This window comes from Bubalus kerabau, chromosome 21, assembly GCF_029407905.1.
Source record: "Bubalus kerabau isolate K-KA32 ecotype Philippines breed swamp buffalo chromosome 21, PCC_UOA_SB_1v2, whole genome shotgun sequence".
Taxonomy (NCBI): Eukaryota; Metazoa; Chordata; class Mammalia; order Artiodactyla; family Bovidae; genus Bubalus; species Bubalus kerabau.
The window spans coordinates 8,323,195-8,340,280 of NC_073644.1; the positions used below are offsets into that span (position 1 = coordinate 8,323,195).

At 38.5% G+C, this 17,086-nt stretch overlaps 1 protein-coding gene across 3 annotated transcripts in view; it reads left to right on the top strand.

The window, feature by feature from the left end:
• The window catches only part of NETO1 (neuropilin and tolloid like 1), a 114,371-nt gene that overhangs the window by 45,763 nt on the left and 51,522 nt on the right, over nt 1-17,086 (top strand). For all 3 annotated transcript variants that reach the window (XM_055559113.1, XM_055559114.1, XM_055559112.1), the window contains 2 exons: nt 11,173-11,214; nt 11,294-11,460. In XM_055559113.1, coding sequence (XP_055415088.1) covers nt 11,173-11,214; nt 11,294-11,460 — 209 coding nt within the window. The remainder of the gene's footprint in view (nt 1-11,172; nt 11,215-11,293; nt 11,461-17,086) is intronic.

Genomic DNA, 17,086 nt, shown 5'->3' on the forward strand with positions numbered 1-17,086 from the left:
TCCAGGCAAGAACACTGGAGTGGGTTGCCATTTCCTTCTCCAATGCATGAAAGTGAAAAGTGAAAGTGAAGTCGCTCAGTCATGTCCGACTCTTAGCGACCCCATGGACTGCAGCCTACCAGGCTCCTTCGTCCATGGGATTTTCCAGGCAAGAGTACTGGTGTGGGTTGCCATTGCTTTCTCTGAGGATGCTATAGAGCAGGTAATAAAATGAGTATTTTACCAAATATGGGGCCAGGGAACTGGCTGTTTAAGATCAGGAGACTCATGGTAACAGTTGCTATGTGTGTGTGCTAAGTCGCTTCAGTTATGTCTAACTCTGTGCGACCCCTTGGACTATAGCCCGCCAGGCTCCTCTATCCATGGGATTCTCCAGACAAGAACACTGGAGCAAGTTGCCATGCCCTTCTCCAGGGGATCTTTCTAGCCCAGGGATCGAACCTGTGTCTCTTAGTCTCCTGCATTGGCAGGTGGGTTCTTTACCACTGGCACCACCTGAGAAGCCTTTTGGGCTTGGTTAATCCCAGAAATTTTTGCCCTCCAACCTTGCTACAAGGCTCTACACCTGGGACCTTGAAATAGGCCTCCACACTACCTGCCAAAATATTTACTCTAAACTCTCCTATAGTCAATCTTCCAATCTTCCTCCTGATTACTAAACAATACTCACTATGCATGTCAAAAGACATGAATGGGTACCAGGAAGGGAGCGATGAGAAGTAATGGATGAAGAGAGGAGGACATTGGAGGTATTTTAATCACTGACAGTGCTGACCCCACAGTTGTGCCAGCAGGAAATGTCCTACTAAACCAGTTCTAGTGGAAAAAGATGGTTCGGAAGATGGATTCAGTTATTTGTGGTTTCATGTGATTTGGGACCTACTTAGGAAGCCAAATCCAGCCTCTGTGCCCCGACAGTGAGTTAATTCTAGGAGACAGAGTTCTAGATCACGTAGAAAAGATTGGCTTTGTTGCTTTGCTGGGTGAAGGGGGCCACAGTGGGCTAATGTCCTCAAAACTGTGTGCCCCAACCTGGAGGTGGTAGTGAGTTGTTTTGTATTAGTGGTCCAAAGAGGGCTTGATCAGCTCGTGGACATTCTCCTTATTGGTTGGTGGTGAACTAAACTGGAGTCAGTCATCGGCCTTGTGGTTCCAATGGGTCTGCGGTCTATGTGTTTGTGGGCAGCATACTGTTAACCTCTCTCACCTGGTGGGGGTTTCAGTATCTGCAAAACAGTTCAAAGATACTGTGTTGTATGGGCTTCCCCGGTGGCTCAGCAGGAAAGACTCTACCTGCTGATGCAGGAGACTCAGGTTCGACCCCTGGGTCAGGAAGATCCCCTGGAGAAGGAAATGGCAACCCACGTCAGTATTCTTGCCTGGAGAATCCTGTAGACGGAGGGGCCTGGTGGGCTACAGTCCATGGGATGGCAAAGAGCTATGGACTAACTAACAGCACCGTGATGTGTATCCCTTGAGGGGAAACCAGGACTCTGGACCAGGCCTGCACTATTGTTTCTTGACTGCTCCTCTTTATCTCTGCAGCTCCCCCATCCCCTACTTCGCAGTTATTTGGACTTGGTCGTTACAACTCAGGGAGGGTCCTGGAGGCTAAATGAAGACTGTTTCCAGTAATCCAGAAATGGGGGACACAGGAGCCCCACAGGGTCTGGCTTGTGCCCAGGAGCCCCACAGGGTCTGGCTTGACACCGTGATCATCTACTTACTGGATGAGTGAATGAGGGAATTCTGAGAGAAACTGTTGGCAGGGGAGTGGTTTGCCAATAATCAATCAAGAGCTTTCCTGGTTTTCCTTGGACAGAAAATTTAATACGTTCTATAATATCTGATTCAAATACCAAACTCTGGTTTTGGACAATCTAGTTTATTTTTTTTAATTGTCTTTGTTATTCTTTTCACCTTCTGATGATTTCTTCTTCTCTTCTTTCCTCAAGGTTTGTCTCTATTCTATAGAGAAATGCATATTTTCTGCCTGGAATATTACTATTGCCTTGTGACTATCAAAAACAAACATTGCAAAAGCCTACTTCATGTGAACACAAGCAAAATCCAGCATCTGTGCATTCATTTTATAAGGAAGAATATATTCTCTCAGTATATTTAAAATTAAGAATATGAGCATCATGAGGACACAGAATATATTACAGCTAAATAAATAAGGAAGCAATACATCTATAAAAACCATGCAAATATCAATAATATTTTACAGGACTTGCAAACTTCCTTCCAAAAATTCTTGTATGTTTTTATTTCTAAGATTCATATATGCATAAATTTTATGTTAATCTAGAAAGAAGAAATCATGATATGTAAACTCTGCACTGCGGGCTACAGTCCATGGGGTCACAAATAGGGGGACACAACGGAGTGACCAGCACTTTGATTCATAGTCACGCTTCCCTTATGAAGGCAAACTCGTAGTGAAGCCGCTGTTGCCACAAACAGTAAACCTTTAGAAGAGGCTTAAATGCATATTACACTGTGCATTTTATGCTGGGTTGATGTTGCTTCTGGAGAGAGATAAATCCAATTATTAGAACACTATATACTATGATGATGCAAGCTATCTTAGTACTGTGCTGCTGAGTGTTTTTGCAGTCAGTTTTTAAAATGGCATCCTAAATTCAGTTAACCGATTTCCAAAACCACAAACAGTACTTTTCAATCTTGAGTAGGAAACAAAGCTGAACACCGATGGGCTGCAGGCAGGTGAAAAAGACAGGAAAGTGCTTATTGACGTGGGCAGTTAGTTTCGAGGCAAAGGCTGATTTAATAAAGATACAGACATTACAGATTCTCAAAAATAAGTAGAGATGAGAGGTGGAAACATTATGGAGCTCATGACATAATTCAGGCTGTGTGAGATGGTGAAAATTTGACCAAAATACCAATTAGCTTTCTCTGGTTGAGCTGTGCACTGCAAACATATTACAGTATCAAAGTTGATTTCTATAATCAGGGGGTTTTACATGGCCATGTCAAGCAATTACATTTTCCCATAAATGTTCTTCTAGAAACACTGCTGTGCTCTATGGTATAATGGCTCACTTGTACATTTAAAAGCCTAAACCAACAACATCTTGATGTTAGTTAAGAAAAATATGCTTCCGAACTATTCAGTGATTTGTGCAAAGTTTTAGGTTTAGCCTTTGGGTCAGAACTAGTTTATTTTTCTAAAGTTGTTGAAGCTCTATTTTTTTTTCATTTGTAAAATGAAGATGCTTCTGATTTTGATTTAATCATAATTTAGTCAGATAAACAATAGTTTACTGAAAGTCCAACTACAAGCTGGGGCTTCCCTGGTGGCTCAGATGGCAAAGAATCTCTAACAACAATGCGGTAATATTGCTAACATTGTGGAAATTTCCTTGGAATATAAAATAAATGAATTGCACAGTCCTGAATTTAATAACTTGCCATAAGAAGTTTTGTTGGGATTAGACATTTCCCCATAATTCAAAGATGGAGTTGGTTAAGGCAGAAGTTCTGAAATATTTTGGTCTCAAAAGCCTTATCTTCTCTTAACAAATACTGAAGACCTCAAAGTGCTTCAGCTTATAAGCTATATCATTCAGTATTTGTCATATTAGACATTTAAACTCATAAAATTTTAAATAACTATTAATTCATAGAAAAATCACACTGAAAACCAATTACGTGTTAACATAAAAGCATATTTTAAAACATTGATTAATATTAGCATATCCATTAATGAATATTAATAATAATTAGGGGGATTACATTGTTTCACAATTTTGTCTGGCTTAATAGGACATAGCTAGATGCTCAGATCTGCTTCTGTATTACAAATTTCTAATGTGCTCTTATGATGGAAGTATATGAAGAAAATTCAGCCTCACAGAGAAATGTAGAGGGAAAAGGGAAGAGTGTTTCACAGCCTTTTCACATGGATACTAGCCCAAACTTCATAAAGTGATAGTTTCTCAAAGCTTAGTTGCAATGGGGAATGGGAAACTGTGTCAGTGTTCATATTCTGTTTCATTAACATCTGTTAATGTATTTTCCTCTTCAAATGCCTCTTTTACCCATGCGTAATTATTTAACACCAAAATCACTAAATAACAGTTATTGGATCACTGCTAAGCAGATCTGCCAAATATGAACATATTTCATTACTCAATATCAAAAGTCACACTTGTTTACATAAACAACAGTCACATTGAAAAATTACTTCGGAATTGAGGATCTATCAAATACACATGGATGGATATGTTTCAGTTCACTTGAATTTCTTCGTTGGCAGCAAATATTTTCAGTTTGTTTTCCTTGAAAAGTCAGCAGATTTACTCTGTTCTTTCTGCAGAAAAGATATGTAATCAAAATTTTACATTTTGAAAAACTAGTAATTTTGAATGCCTCATCAAGGAGATTCTAAAGCAAAAGGCTTTTGTACCGTCAGGAATGCACGGGCGTGAATTATGTAACGGACCCTAACAGCTGAGGTTGGTGCCACTGTCCTGATTCAGCAGTTTTATTCACTTATTACTTTTGCAGCATCGGTGCAACTGTCAACACAGATGTTTCAGTGGCAGTCCTAAGATTTAAAAGTTACCCAACAATGTGACTATTTCAACACTACTTGTGTTTGTTGCCAAGCGTTCATATAAACGAAGATCTCTGATGACTTTGAGAAAAATAAGCAAGCTCAGCCATGTCTGTACATCTGTCTATCTGTTAGAAAAAAGTAAGGTTCCGTAGACAAAATGTTAACTGTCTTCTTGTTTAAAGCTAAAATTTTACATCTGCAAGTTTCTGTATAGTTGGAAAGTGGCAGTGTCTTGGGTTTCGTTGCTTTTTAAAAAAATACTCTTCAGCCAGTAGACATTCAACAGTGTCAGCTGACGAAAGCATTGCTTGATTAGTTTTTCTGGTCTTGTGTGTGCTTCTCTAGTCGACACAATAACTTGCTTTGTAAGATATTTCAGTGACTGTTATTTTTAGTTTGAAAAGTGAAACGAATTTTTGCTTTTTTTGGTTTTGCAATATTATTTTTTGTTTATTCAAAATTTTCCCAAATAAAAAGTAATATGTAATAACTATGCAATTATATAACATTATCTCATATACAATTATTAACATACATTATTTCACCATAAAATTAAAATATGTGTATTTTACTATATTTAAAGAGGCATTGTAGACTTTTGTAAAATTAGGAAACTTGCTTTCTTAACCTAAGTGCATGTTTTAACACCTAAGGATGCTGAAAAACAAATTGAAATAACAGAGTTCTCTGACTCATGGAAGTGAAAGATCTCCTTCAAAGAAAATGAACTAAACTCTAAATAAGAAATGAAAGTATAATGAAATCTGTACTTCCCCAGGCTTCATAGATGTTAAAATTTAACTGACTGTGTGTTATGCAACAGGACATTTTTGAATGGTATTACTGCATTAGTTCAGTTGTGGCATAATTTTGAGGTCAATCATTAAAGCAAAAGAACTGAATTTTTCAACTGTAAATGTGATGAACGCTTTAAAATAAAAAAATTATCTGTTACAGCTTTCAAACTAGAAATGCAAAAGATAGCAAAGCATCTTAAAAGGTAAGTTCTCACACTGGTTGGAGAAGCACACACAATACTCTCTCTAAAAGAGAATTTTAGCTTTTAAAGAGCGTATTATGTTTATGTTTAAAATATTCAAGACTTCCCAAACTATTAACTGTCTCAAAATAATGCTGCAATCAAACTGTCACAATAAAACTACTATAAAATATATTTCTTCCTAAATCACAATAGGGCAAATTATTAACATCAATAAAGCTGAAGGAAAGATAGTTTTTTTTTCCTATTTTTTCATTTCTTATGTAAAGCTTTTTCATTTTATTTGGAGTACATTTCTCCTTTCCATAAATAAGAAACCTCTTTGAAATATGAGTTTCATTCTTTTCTCAAACTTGAGATACAGACGTTGTAATGGTGATGGAGAAAGTGAATTTTAGTCTCCTCCATCTCTGACAAAATGTCCATCCTTCACAGTAAGAAAAATATAAATACATTTATTTCATTTCAGAGGAAATACTGTTAAATTTCATAATGCTTATACTTTATCTATCTATATCTATCTATATATATATGTATGTGTGTGTGTGTTTGTGTATTTATAAAATAGGACAGGAAAAACGTACTAATTCTAGCTGTGCTTCCGTGTGGACTCAAGACAAAGTTCAAGATTTCTAAATTAGAATGTATTGGACAAAAATGGAGTTACAGAGATTATAGCAGGGGAAATTAAAGATAACAGGTCAGTGCCCTGTTAAATCATTGAGAATAAAGTGGGCTCATCTCTGAAACTGTATGTCATCTCTACCCTAAACTCACTGCCTGAGACTGCTCTTGAAAACATAAGCGAATCCTTCTTTAACCACACTTGTGATGTCATCACGTGTCATGTAGGATCTGAAAAACTCTGCCCTACATTCCTGAGAAATGAGGATAGCAAAAGACAGCATTTTAGTAGGACTGTGAAACAGGTTAGCCACTGGATATCATGAAAGAGTCTCCTGAACCCTAGAGCCCCTGACCATAACTTGAACAGTGTTGGGTTAGGAGAATAATTTGTGATAATAACAACAAAATCCTAAAACCTCAGTAATTTCAGGTAATTGAAATTTACTTCTTGCTCATGTAGCCTCATCAGGAAAAGGCTGTGCTCCACTTCCATTTCGGAATTGGGGCTGGAGTTCTACATCTTTGAGGTCTGCCTTCTGATGTTGACCCTGGGAGAGAGAAAGGGAGTGGATAATTTTTTCAAGAAATACTTGTGAGCTCAGCCTTCAAGTAAACATTACTGTTGTGCCCACATTTCACTGGACATGGTACCCAGAGTTGCAAGGAAGCCTGGAAACATAGTCAGCTGTGTGCCCAGGAAGAAAAAAGATGTGGTTCATTAAATAGGAGATCAGTCTTAAATACAACACCTAAGTACACTTAAATACAACATTAATGATTTCCTATAAGTGCCTCTGGATTGGAAAAGTGTTGATATAAAGCATTGCAAATCAGTCAACAATACAAGATAATCAAGTTATATCAGTTCATATAACTCATACAAGTTATACATATAACTTGATTATCTTGTATTCTTGACTGATATGCAATTATTTTTATACACAAACACAAAGACATATGTTATATTCAGTAACATTTATTGTGTACCTATTATGTCCAAGCAATGTCCTGGGTCATGGATAAAGGGAGGAAGAATAGATATAAAGGCCCTTGTGTACTTTTTTATAGTCTAGTGGGAGTAGGTGGTCAATAAAAAGATAATAAATATGAAATAATGAGTTTTTATATTAAAAAAAATGAACAAAAGAAAGTGGGAGTCAATGCTGCCTTAGAGTGGGTCATTCAGAAAGGTCTTTCCTCAAAGATATTTGAGCCAAGAACTGAAGAATAAGAAAGATTCATGGGTGCAGAGCCCTGGGGGAGAGAGACTGCAGACCTAGAAAAGAGCAAGTTCAAAGTGCTGAGCATGAGAACAGCTTAGGGTGCTGGAGAAACAGAAAGCGTCCAAGTGTTTTGAGAGGAGACAGTGAGGTTAGCAGCCTGGGGTGTGCTGGGCAGGTGGTCTGGGAAATGAACAACCAGGATGTTGTGTTCCATTACAGAGAGTTGTGGCTTTAACCTCAGGGCAGTGGGAAGCCAGGTGTGTATCATGATTTGATTTGTGTTTCTAAAAGTTGATTCAGATTGTTTAGTGGAGCATAGACTTGGGGAGCTCTAAGTCCAAGGTCACTGTGCTTCTGCATAATAATTTATGTCATTGCCCTGGACAACCTGAAGCAATAAATCAATCTCAATATCCTTAAATTCAGTGATGGCTGTTTTTACAAATCACTGTGTTGTTTATGTTTTGTTTGTTTCTGCAGCTCACAGGGGCCATGTATTAATGTGCTGGTCATATCACTGGTGTCTAATTCACAAATGATTATTTTCTCCAAAGAATTTTTTTTAAGCAATCAGTGCTCTCACCATTAATAAAATGACAAAAATACATTTTTTCAATCCTCAGAACTGGAATTTCTCTCAACGTTGTCTGGCATGAGTTATAAAAATGACAAATGTTAGCCTTCAAAGTAGAGAATAGAATACCAACTACATTCTCACAGGAATCACAGGAACAGCTCTGCAAGGTTGAAACATTCTCATCAAAAAGGAGATAGTGAGTAGCACTAATGACCATTGTTAAGTATTATGCAAAAGAGTAAAAAAGAATGTAATGAATAATAAAGATTCCAGATAACTGAGCATGAGATGGTTAGAGTGCATCACCGACTCAACGGACATGAGTTTGAGCAAGCTGTGGGAGATAGTGAAGGACAGGGGAACCTGGCAAGCTGCAGTACGTGCGTCTCAAAGAATCGGACACAACCGAACAACAACAAAAATACCTGAAGTAGGCAAGCTTAATGGCTGGATCTTATCAATACCAATAAAACTGCTAAATGATGACAGGCAGTTTGCATAATTCTCTACAAAATAAGTCTTTTCTTGTATACAGTAGGTATTAACATACGCATTTCTTGAAAAAATGATCAAATACCCGTTGACTTAGATGAAGGGAAAAAAGTCTCTGCTAGGAGGAGACCAATCCAAATAAACTCTTTGTCCTCATTTCTTTTTCTTTAATGGAAATTCCATGCAGGTATTTCTGTTTTTCTTTTCCAAAAAGGTAAAAAGAACTGTTTTCAAAATACTTATACAAAATAATTTTTTTGTTGATTCTAAATGTATTGTTATTCTAACAGTGTCCTGCAATAAAGTGAGTCTAAGAAGAGGACAGAGGACATGTCTAAATTGTAGGGGGAACAATCCTACAATCCTTTCAGCTTCACCAGATCAGTGCAATTTACTAGTTAAAAAACCCACAAAAAATTAAATATTTCCTTTACTTTGTAGAACTAGTGACATCAGTCTGCAGTTATGGGCTTGTGCGTTCACATACAGAGATGCACTAAGAGGCATTCTCAGATACACACAGACATACACGCACACATGGTCTTAATATCCAGACCTAATTGTATCCGGAAAGAGTGCTAGCCTTCAATACTTCAGCCCCAGACCATTATTAAGTGGTGTCTTACAAAACATTTCTAACTTTGTACGACTTTTGATTTATCACTAATACCATAGTAGCAAAGACAAATTAAATTTCACAATCATCTTTTAAATTGAATACCATGTGTCTCCAAGATAAATCATAGCCTTTGATGCCTTTGCCCATAAATAAGAGAAAATCAATTCAAAGTAACCGAGACTATAGGGACGTGTATTGTTTCAAAAAGCAAGAAGCTCAGAGAGTTGCAAGTCCAGACAAGGTGAATACAATGCCCAGTGATATCCTTAAGGACTCACAGTTCTCCATGGTTCCATTCTGCTCATCATTTGTTGTGGTTGTTTAGTCACTAAGTGATTTCCGACTCTTTTGTGACCCCATAGACTATAGCCCGCACGACTCCTCTGTCCATAGAATTCTCCAGTCAAGAATACTGGAGTAGGTTGCTGTTTCCTTCTCCAGAGGATCTTCCAGACCCAGGGATCTAACCCTCATCTCTTGCACTGCAGGCAGATTTTTTTTTTTTTTTTTTACCACTAAGACACCTGGGAAGTCTCTGCTCATCAAAAGATTCAGCATTTTCTTTCTTTAGCCTCTGCCAACATCATAAGTTGCCCACCACACATGATCCCAAAGGGGCCAACACCAACATGCTGACAACCTGAGCTGGGAAAACTACACGCCTTGTCTCTATATATTATCAAGTGAAACATTCTCAGAAGCCCTCCAATAGGTTCAGTGGTATGTTATCCTGGCTGCATACTCACTTCAGAATCAATTCCAGGAAATGGAAACAAGACTACCACTTTTGGTTTATAACAATTAAGATGCTGCAGAGGCTCATGGTAAATCAGGCTTCCCTGAAAGCACATATGGGGCTTCCCAGGTGGGAAAGGATCCACCTGCCATGGCAGGAGACTCAAGTTCAATACCTGGGTCAGGATGATCCCCTGGAGAAGGCAATGGTACCCCACTTCAGTATTCTTACCTGGAGAATCCCATGGAAAAAGGAGCCTGGCGGGCTGCAGTCCATGGGGTCACAAAGAATCACATACAACTGGGTGACTGAGCAGGAAAATACCTAAATGAGCAGAGAAGGACAGACCCCTGGACTGGGGAGACTGAGAAGACTGGGAGGAGACTGGATGTTGAGTAGACAGAATCCTGAGGAGCACTTTGAAAACTAGCATGGGATGAAGAGTTGGGGAAGAAGATTTGAGGAAAACAGGATGGGGAATTCCCTGGTGGTCCAGTGGTTAGGACTCCTCACTTTTACTTCCTGGGGTCTGGGTTCAATCCCTGGTCAGAGAAGTAAGATCCCACAGGGTGCACAGCCCAGCCAAAACACCACCACCAAAGGAGCAGTGTAGTGCAGTCGGCGGAGGAGAGGGACTTTATGGTTTGTGGTGTTCCACTTTCAATTCTGTTTCAACAATTCAAAGATTCTTTGAAATCACACAAAATAATTGTATCTAGAACAGGTGGACGTTTACCCAAACCTTGACTTACCTGTGGATTTTGTTGTTGGTTAGTCACTCAGTGGTGTCAGACTCTTTTGTGACCCCCATGGACTGTAGCCTGCCAGGCTGCTCTGTCCATGCGGATTCTCCAGGCAAGAATACTGGAGTGGGTTTTCATTTCCTCCTCCAGGGGATCATCCAACCTAGGGCTCGAACCCATGTCTCCTACGTTTCCTGCATTGGCAGGCGGATTCTTGACCACTGCACCACCTGGAAAGCCCTAATTATGGATTCATTTTACAAAAAAAAACAAAAACCTGTTGTCTGATTATAAAGACAATGAGTAAGATTTTTACTTGATTATTAGATGAAGGAATGACATTGGAAGGTTTTTTAAAGTGGCTCTTTGATAAAAATTCTATAGTAATAATATTATATAAATTAACATTATAGTCTTAACATTATTATATGGTTTTTATTTAACCATTTAATTTTCCTTAATAGGTTTATAAGGGAGATTCCTGAATGATTCAATGATATCTGACTCAGTATCATTTTAAGTCATAAATACAGAATAAGACTAATTGTCTTTTTCTCAATTTTTAAGATCCTGACTTTAAGGACCTTGGCGTTTTGAAACCATTACCAGGTTGGTAAAACAGATATTTAATACTGTTCAGAGACCTTTGTTTTCTGCTGTGATGTATACTTTTGGTTTATTACTCAAGTTCCACTTTTGTATGTTTGTCTGGCATCTCGTTATTTAGTGTGTGAGTTTGAGATGGGCGGCCCTGAAGGCATTGTGGAGTCTATACAAATTATGAAGGAAGGCAAAGCTTCTGCTAGCGAGGCTGTTGATTGCAAGTGGTACATCCGAGCACCCCCGCGATCCAAGGTCAGTCTCAAGGTGAAATGCAGGTTTGACAGACAACTTGAAAAGTGTCTCCAGCATTGCATTGCTTTGAACCAACCAGACATGCTCAGTATATTTCCGAGTGCAATCATAAGCGATCATTTTATTTTTGTTTTGAAATGTAGCATGTCTTCCTCTGTTTAATGTAACTTTCAAGGTCACAGTAATATGGAAAGAATGCTGAAGAGATCCTTGGATAATCTGAACAAGAGACTCTAGGGTAAATCTACCTCTAAAAAATGGATTGAAATGTTGTAAGCAAGCTATGGATTAATTAACTTATGCCCTTATTGTCAGTATCTGCAGTTTGCTTGCTTTTTAACTTAAAATCTGTGAAAGAAATCGTCCAGGGCTCACAAAGTCATGTATTTCTGGTGTGTAGCATTGTGGTCCAGATTCAGACTCAGATCTCTGTTTTGGAAACACTTGTTTAGGACAACTCTATTCATGCTATTATGGATGTGTCTTAAGAAATACTGGGATGAGAATTTTGTACCAGTAGCAATCACTGGTTTAGTGTGTTGATTATTTGCTTATTCTCCCTTTATTGTCATCCTTTAGAAGTAGAATATAGTTATAATAAGGCTTTACTGATTTGTTAGAGTTGCTGGTTTATTGAGGTTGAACAGTTTGTTATTTAATTAATTGGCCTAGTATGTATATAAACTCTCAAGCACTATGGTGAAGAAATGAAAAATTATGATGTCATATCTCCAGTTTAATTTTTAGACAACTATGTATCAAAATAATCCATGAAATAAGATCATTGAGGTATTTTTAAGGTGTAATAGAGTGAAGGAGAAGACCACTTGCCCCTGGTGAGGGGAATCAAAGGTAGGATCAAGTTGCATTGCAAGGCATCTTCTGAGTTTTGATGAGAAATGATGCTCTCAGGTAGACAGAGAGGGACTTGCCTTGATAGGTAAATAGCTTCCCTGAGGTCATGGGATCATAAGAGATCCCCGCTCTCGGGGATTAACTGCATGTTACCACGTGAAAGCAGAATTCCGGAGGTGAATCGTTAAGCTGAAGGATTCTGTTAGTGCCCTTCAAGAGCCCAGATTCATCCTGAGAGCGTTAGTGATGCATGAGCGTATGTGTGTGCTAAGTCCCTTCAGTCATGTCCGACTCTGAGACCTCACGGACCATAGCCCGCCAGGCTCCTCCATCCACAGGATTCTCCAGGCAAGAATACTGGAGTGGCTTGCCATGCCCTCCTCTTCGTGATACATACAAGACTGTGAAACAGCAAAGTGATGTGGTCAGATGTATATTTTCAAAAAAACAGATTTTCCTTGTCTAGAAAGGACAGAGTTGTCACCCCAGGCTAGATATGAAAGAACTTGTGGCTGGATATTCCAAACAAGGGAAAAATAAGACTCATCTCCATGTGAGTTGGAGGAATATTTCAGGAAATATTTCAGGAAATATTTTTATCTTTCTTCTCTTGATTTCCTATGCATATGTCTTTGGGGTTTGCATATAATTTGGAAGTATGGCATATTTTCCCCAAACTTCTGGTGATGGAGATTCAGACCATAGTCCACTTTCCAGCTTTACCACTACAGGTCTCTCTGCATCAGAACAATTCTTTTAAAAGGTTAATTAACTTTGTTAAAATTATGATTTATGATGAAAGACATAGTAATATTTCCATTAAAAAAATCCGAGGCTACTGGGGACATAAAACCCAACCTACGACAAAGATTACGTGAGAGTTCAATTGCAGTTTATTATGTTCTTCCTTAGTTTGTGGATTCACGTGTGCTATTCATTTTCCTTCAACTCTATGAGTGAAAGCTATTTTAGATTTTTTTTCAACAGGAAGTATCTGAGCCCCACCTCATGGTCATAACTGGCATCATTGTCACTGCAGTGTCAAAGAGAGGGTGTCAATGAAAGCGCGAACACACACCGTTTCCTTCCAGCTGGTAAACAGACCGTCTTTTGTACAAGCCCAGAACAATGCCGGGTGTACCTGCCTGTTACAGAATCTGGCATTCTGTGACCCAAAGGGGAAGCCGCCTGCAGAGCTGGACAAAGATGGCTCTATTGTGACAGGCCTTCTCTGTTAAATTAAAGGTTAGGGGATAGGAAGTGGCTTTGAATAACTGTTGAAAAAAGCAAGAAGTGGAGATGACGCTTTACTTGGGGTTTCTATTTATATGGAGGTCCTAGCAGCCTAGGAGAACAGACTATCAAAGCACAAGTTAAGCTTGAAAAGGCTCCTGTGAATATGTGAATGATAACTGGTGACTGCAACATATTACACAATGCAAGTGCTAAATAGCTTACTGCGGTTCCATTAAAATTTACGTCAAGTGTATGTCGCTTTTCAGCCCTTTCATAAATAGAAAATACACTATCTGATACCACCTTTGTCTGAGAATTGTAATACAGATGATTGCCTTTAATTAGAATGTGATTAACCCAGATTTCTTAGAAATTGGAATACCAGAGCCAGAAAGAAAGTTGGAAATCCATTACTGATAAGTGCGTTTAACAGATGAATAAGCAGAGTCTGGATAGTGAAGTTGGTTAACAATGAGATGTTGAAATATGTCTCTGTAAGCAACTCTTTCGGAGTAGGCAATGGCAGGCCACACCGGTACTCTTGCCTGGAAAATCCCATGGATGGAGGAGCCTGGTGGGCTGCAGTCCATGGGGTCGCTAGGAGTCAGACACGACTGAGCGACTTCACTTTCACTTTTCACTTTCATGCATTGGAGAAGGAAATGGCAACCCACTCCAAAGTTCTTGCCTGGAGAATCCCAGGGACGGGGGAGCCTGGTCGGCTGCCATCTATGGAGTCTCACAGAGTCGGACACGACTGAAGTGACTTAGCAGCAGCAGCAGCAGCAGCAGAGAAGGATATTGGATGAGCCAATTATGGTAACAATGTTAATTTCATGAAGGTTGGAGCTTATTTCTCTCTAGGTACATGTGTGTCTGTGTAAGTCACTTCAGTCGTGTCCAACTCTGCAACCCTATGGACTGCAGCCTGCCAGGCTTCTCTGTCCATGGGATTCTCCAGGCAAGAATACTGGAGTGGATTGCTGTGCCCTCCTCCAGGGCATCTTTCTGACCCAGGGATGGAACCTGTGTCTCTTACGTCTACCTGCATTAACAGGTGGGTTCATGACAACTAGTGCCATCTGGGAAGGCCCTTCTCTGTAGGTACCCAGTGCCAGGAAAAATCTGTCATTCAGTTAACACTCATGGAAAAAATAAACTGATATATATATATAACTGGACATAGTGACAATCTATAAACATTTGAAGAACTGTCAGGAAATAGAATTGAGGATAAGACTTAATTCGCATGTTTTTTAAGTACTACAATTTATTTGAATGCTTGGATCTAGAGAAATATTCAATATAAAGAAGGTTTTTGTTTTTTATTTTAATAATGGAGATGTCCAAAGATCAAATGAGAATTCATGGGAGGAATCCAATAAAGTTTGGCTGGGATTTTGTATAATAATTAAAAAGTCAAGTTATTTTTTGGCATAGATAATACTAAACTCCTTTTAAGACCAAAACCTGATGAATCTATGATAAGTAACTGCTCAAATATTTGATTAGTTAGTAGAAGGATTGAAGCAAGTCTCTCTCTTGACCCCCAATCCAGTGTGATGTCACAAAACCACAGTGTTTGGGGAAATCAACAACTTTGTTAAGACAGGAAAATAAATAAGTCAAAAGACTTATAAACATATATAAATTTAAGATTATTTAATAATTAAGGTTTAGGGAGAATAAAACTATAACTTTTATTAACTATCCATCATTTAAAGCTTCAAAATAATTTTTTAAATGTTACTTAATTCAAAATGTTGTGAATAATATTAAGACAAAAAAGAACAAATTTACAAATACAATAAATTAATATTTTATAGTGAAGTTGAGTTTTCAGACTCATGTGACCTTAGCAAAGAACACAGTGCAGCTCACCATTGCTTCTGACCTACAGAACTTAGATATAATACATGGGCATTATTTAAAGCAGACTTCCCAGGGGGGCCAGTGGTAAAGAATCCACCAGCCAATGCAGGAGATGCAAGACACGTGGGTTTGATCCCTGGGTTGGGAAGATCCCCTGGAGGAGGAAATGGTAACCCACTCCAGTATTCTTGCCTGGAGAATCCTACGGACAGAGGAGCCTGGCAGGTTATAATCTTTGGGGTCGCAAAGAGTCGGACAAGACTGAATGACTGAGCACAACCACACAACAACATTGTTTAAAGCTGCTCATTTTGTGGTGACTTGTTATGGGAGCAAGGAGAATTACTGCATAAGCAAAGGGTAGCAGCAAAAATTGATGACAATGATAAGATTAGGGGCTCTAAAGACTGGGCCTGCCCTTATTATCTCCAAAAATTAAAATAAAAATTGGATGAACGACATGAAAATTTTAACTGACTAGAGAACTACCAATGACAGTGTTATGCTTCAACTTTGTTTTTAAATGAAATCTCAGTTTGTAGCATCAGATTTTGGAAAGTTACTGAGATGCTTGTCTGTGCAGGCCAGAAAATCACGTTAATGTTGTTTTATCTGGGTTTGTTGTGTGGAGTGTGTGTTTTTTCAACACTTCAGAACACAGTATGATGTTCTGGTTTTCTCCTCTGAATAAAGTGTGCGCTGCTCTCCTCCAAATTCATGGGGTATACTACTTAAAATTAGAAGGTCCTGCAAGTCCAGCCACAAACAGCAACCACAGAAGTCCTGGGCAACATGGTTTTTAGAATGTAGCTTTATCTATCAAAATGTAAAGTAATATTGAAACTGTGGTCAGTGTTTCTCAGACTGTGGTGTATTTAGTTTATATTTATCATGGAGAAAACTGTTCTGGCAAGTCTTAAAACATGACCCCAAACAGTGTTTGTCTTTCGCACATCACTGAGAGACAGACAATGGAAGCAGGTTGAATGGTTGATAGTAAATGTTTGCAAGTATATTAACTTAGTAAATTGTTAGCCAGATATCCTTGGTTTAAATATGCAAAAGGGATTCTACTCTCCTAGTAATGTGACTTGGAAGACAGACATTACTAGAAATTGCTTATATGTTCTGAAGCCTCCCAAGTCCTATTCCATAAATCATTTTGTCAGCTCAAACTGTTTGTGATTGATTAGAAAGAAGAATGCATCAAAATGATGCACTGAGACAAGATTGCAATCTGACTATTTTACTGAAGTTATATATGATTCTGTTTATCACTTTCTCTTTTCTTCAGCAGACACACTAATAAGCTTTCTATTGTTTTCTACCCTAAGTAAAAACACTGTCACACGGCATTTTTCCCCTTAGTGATATTATGGCATCAGCTTTAAGCTGACAAAATATCATTTAAATCCTAATGTGGGAAGGCTTTTTAATATGCTATATACTATAGCTAGAGTGGGAAAACTTGATCACTGGTCTGGTTAATGGATTTGGTTTGTGCAGTAACAACTCTGTACTCAGTAAAGCTAATTATCATTGGATATTTTATTTATTTTTTTAAATTGTTTTTAAAATTTTTTAAATATATAATATCCTGCTGCTGCTAAGTCACTTCAGTCCTGTCCGACTCTGTGCGACCCCATAGACGGCAGCCCACCAG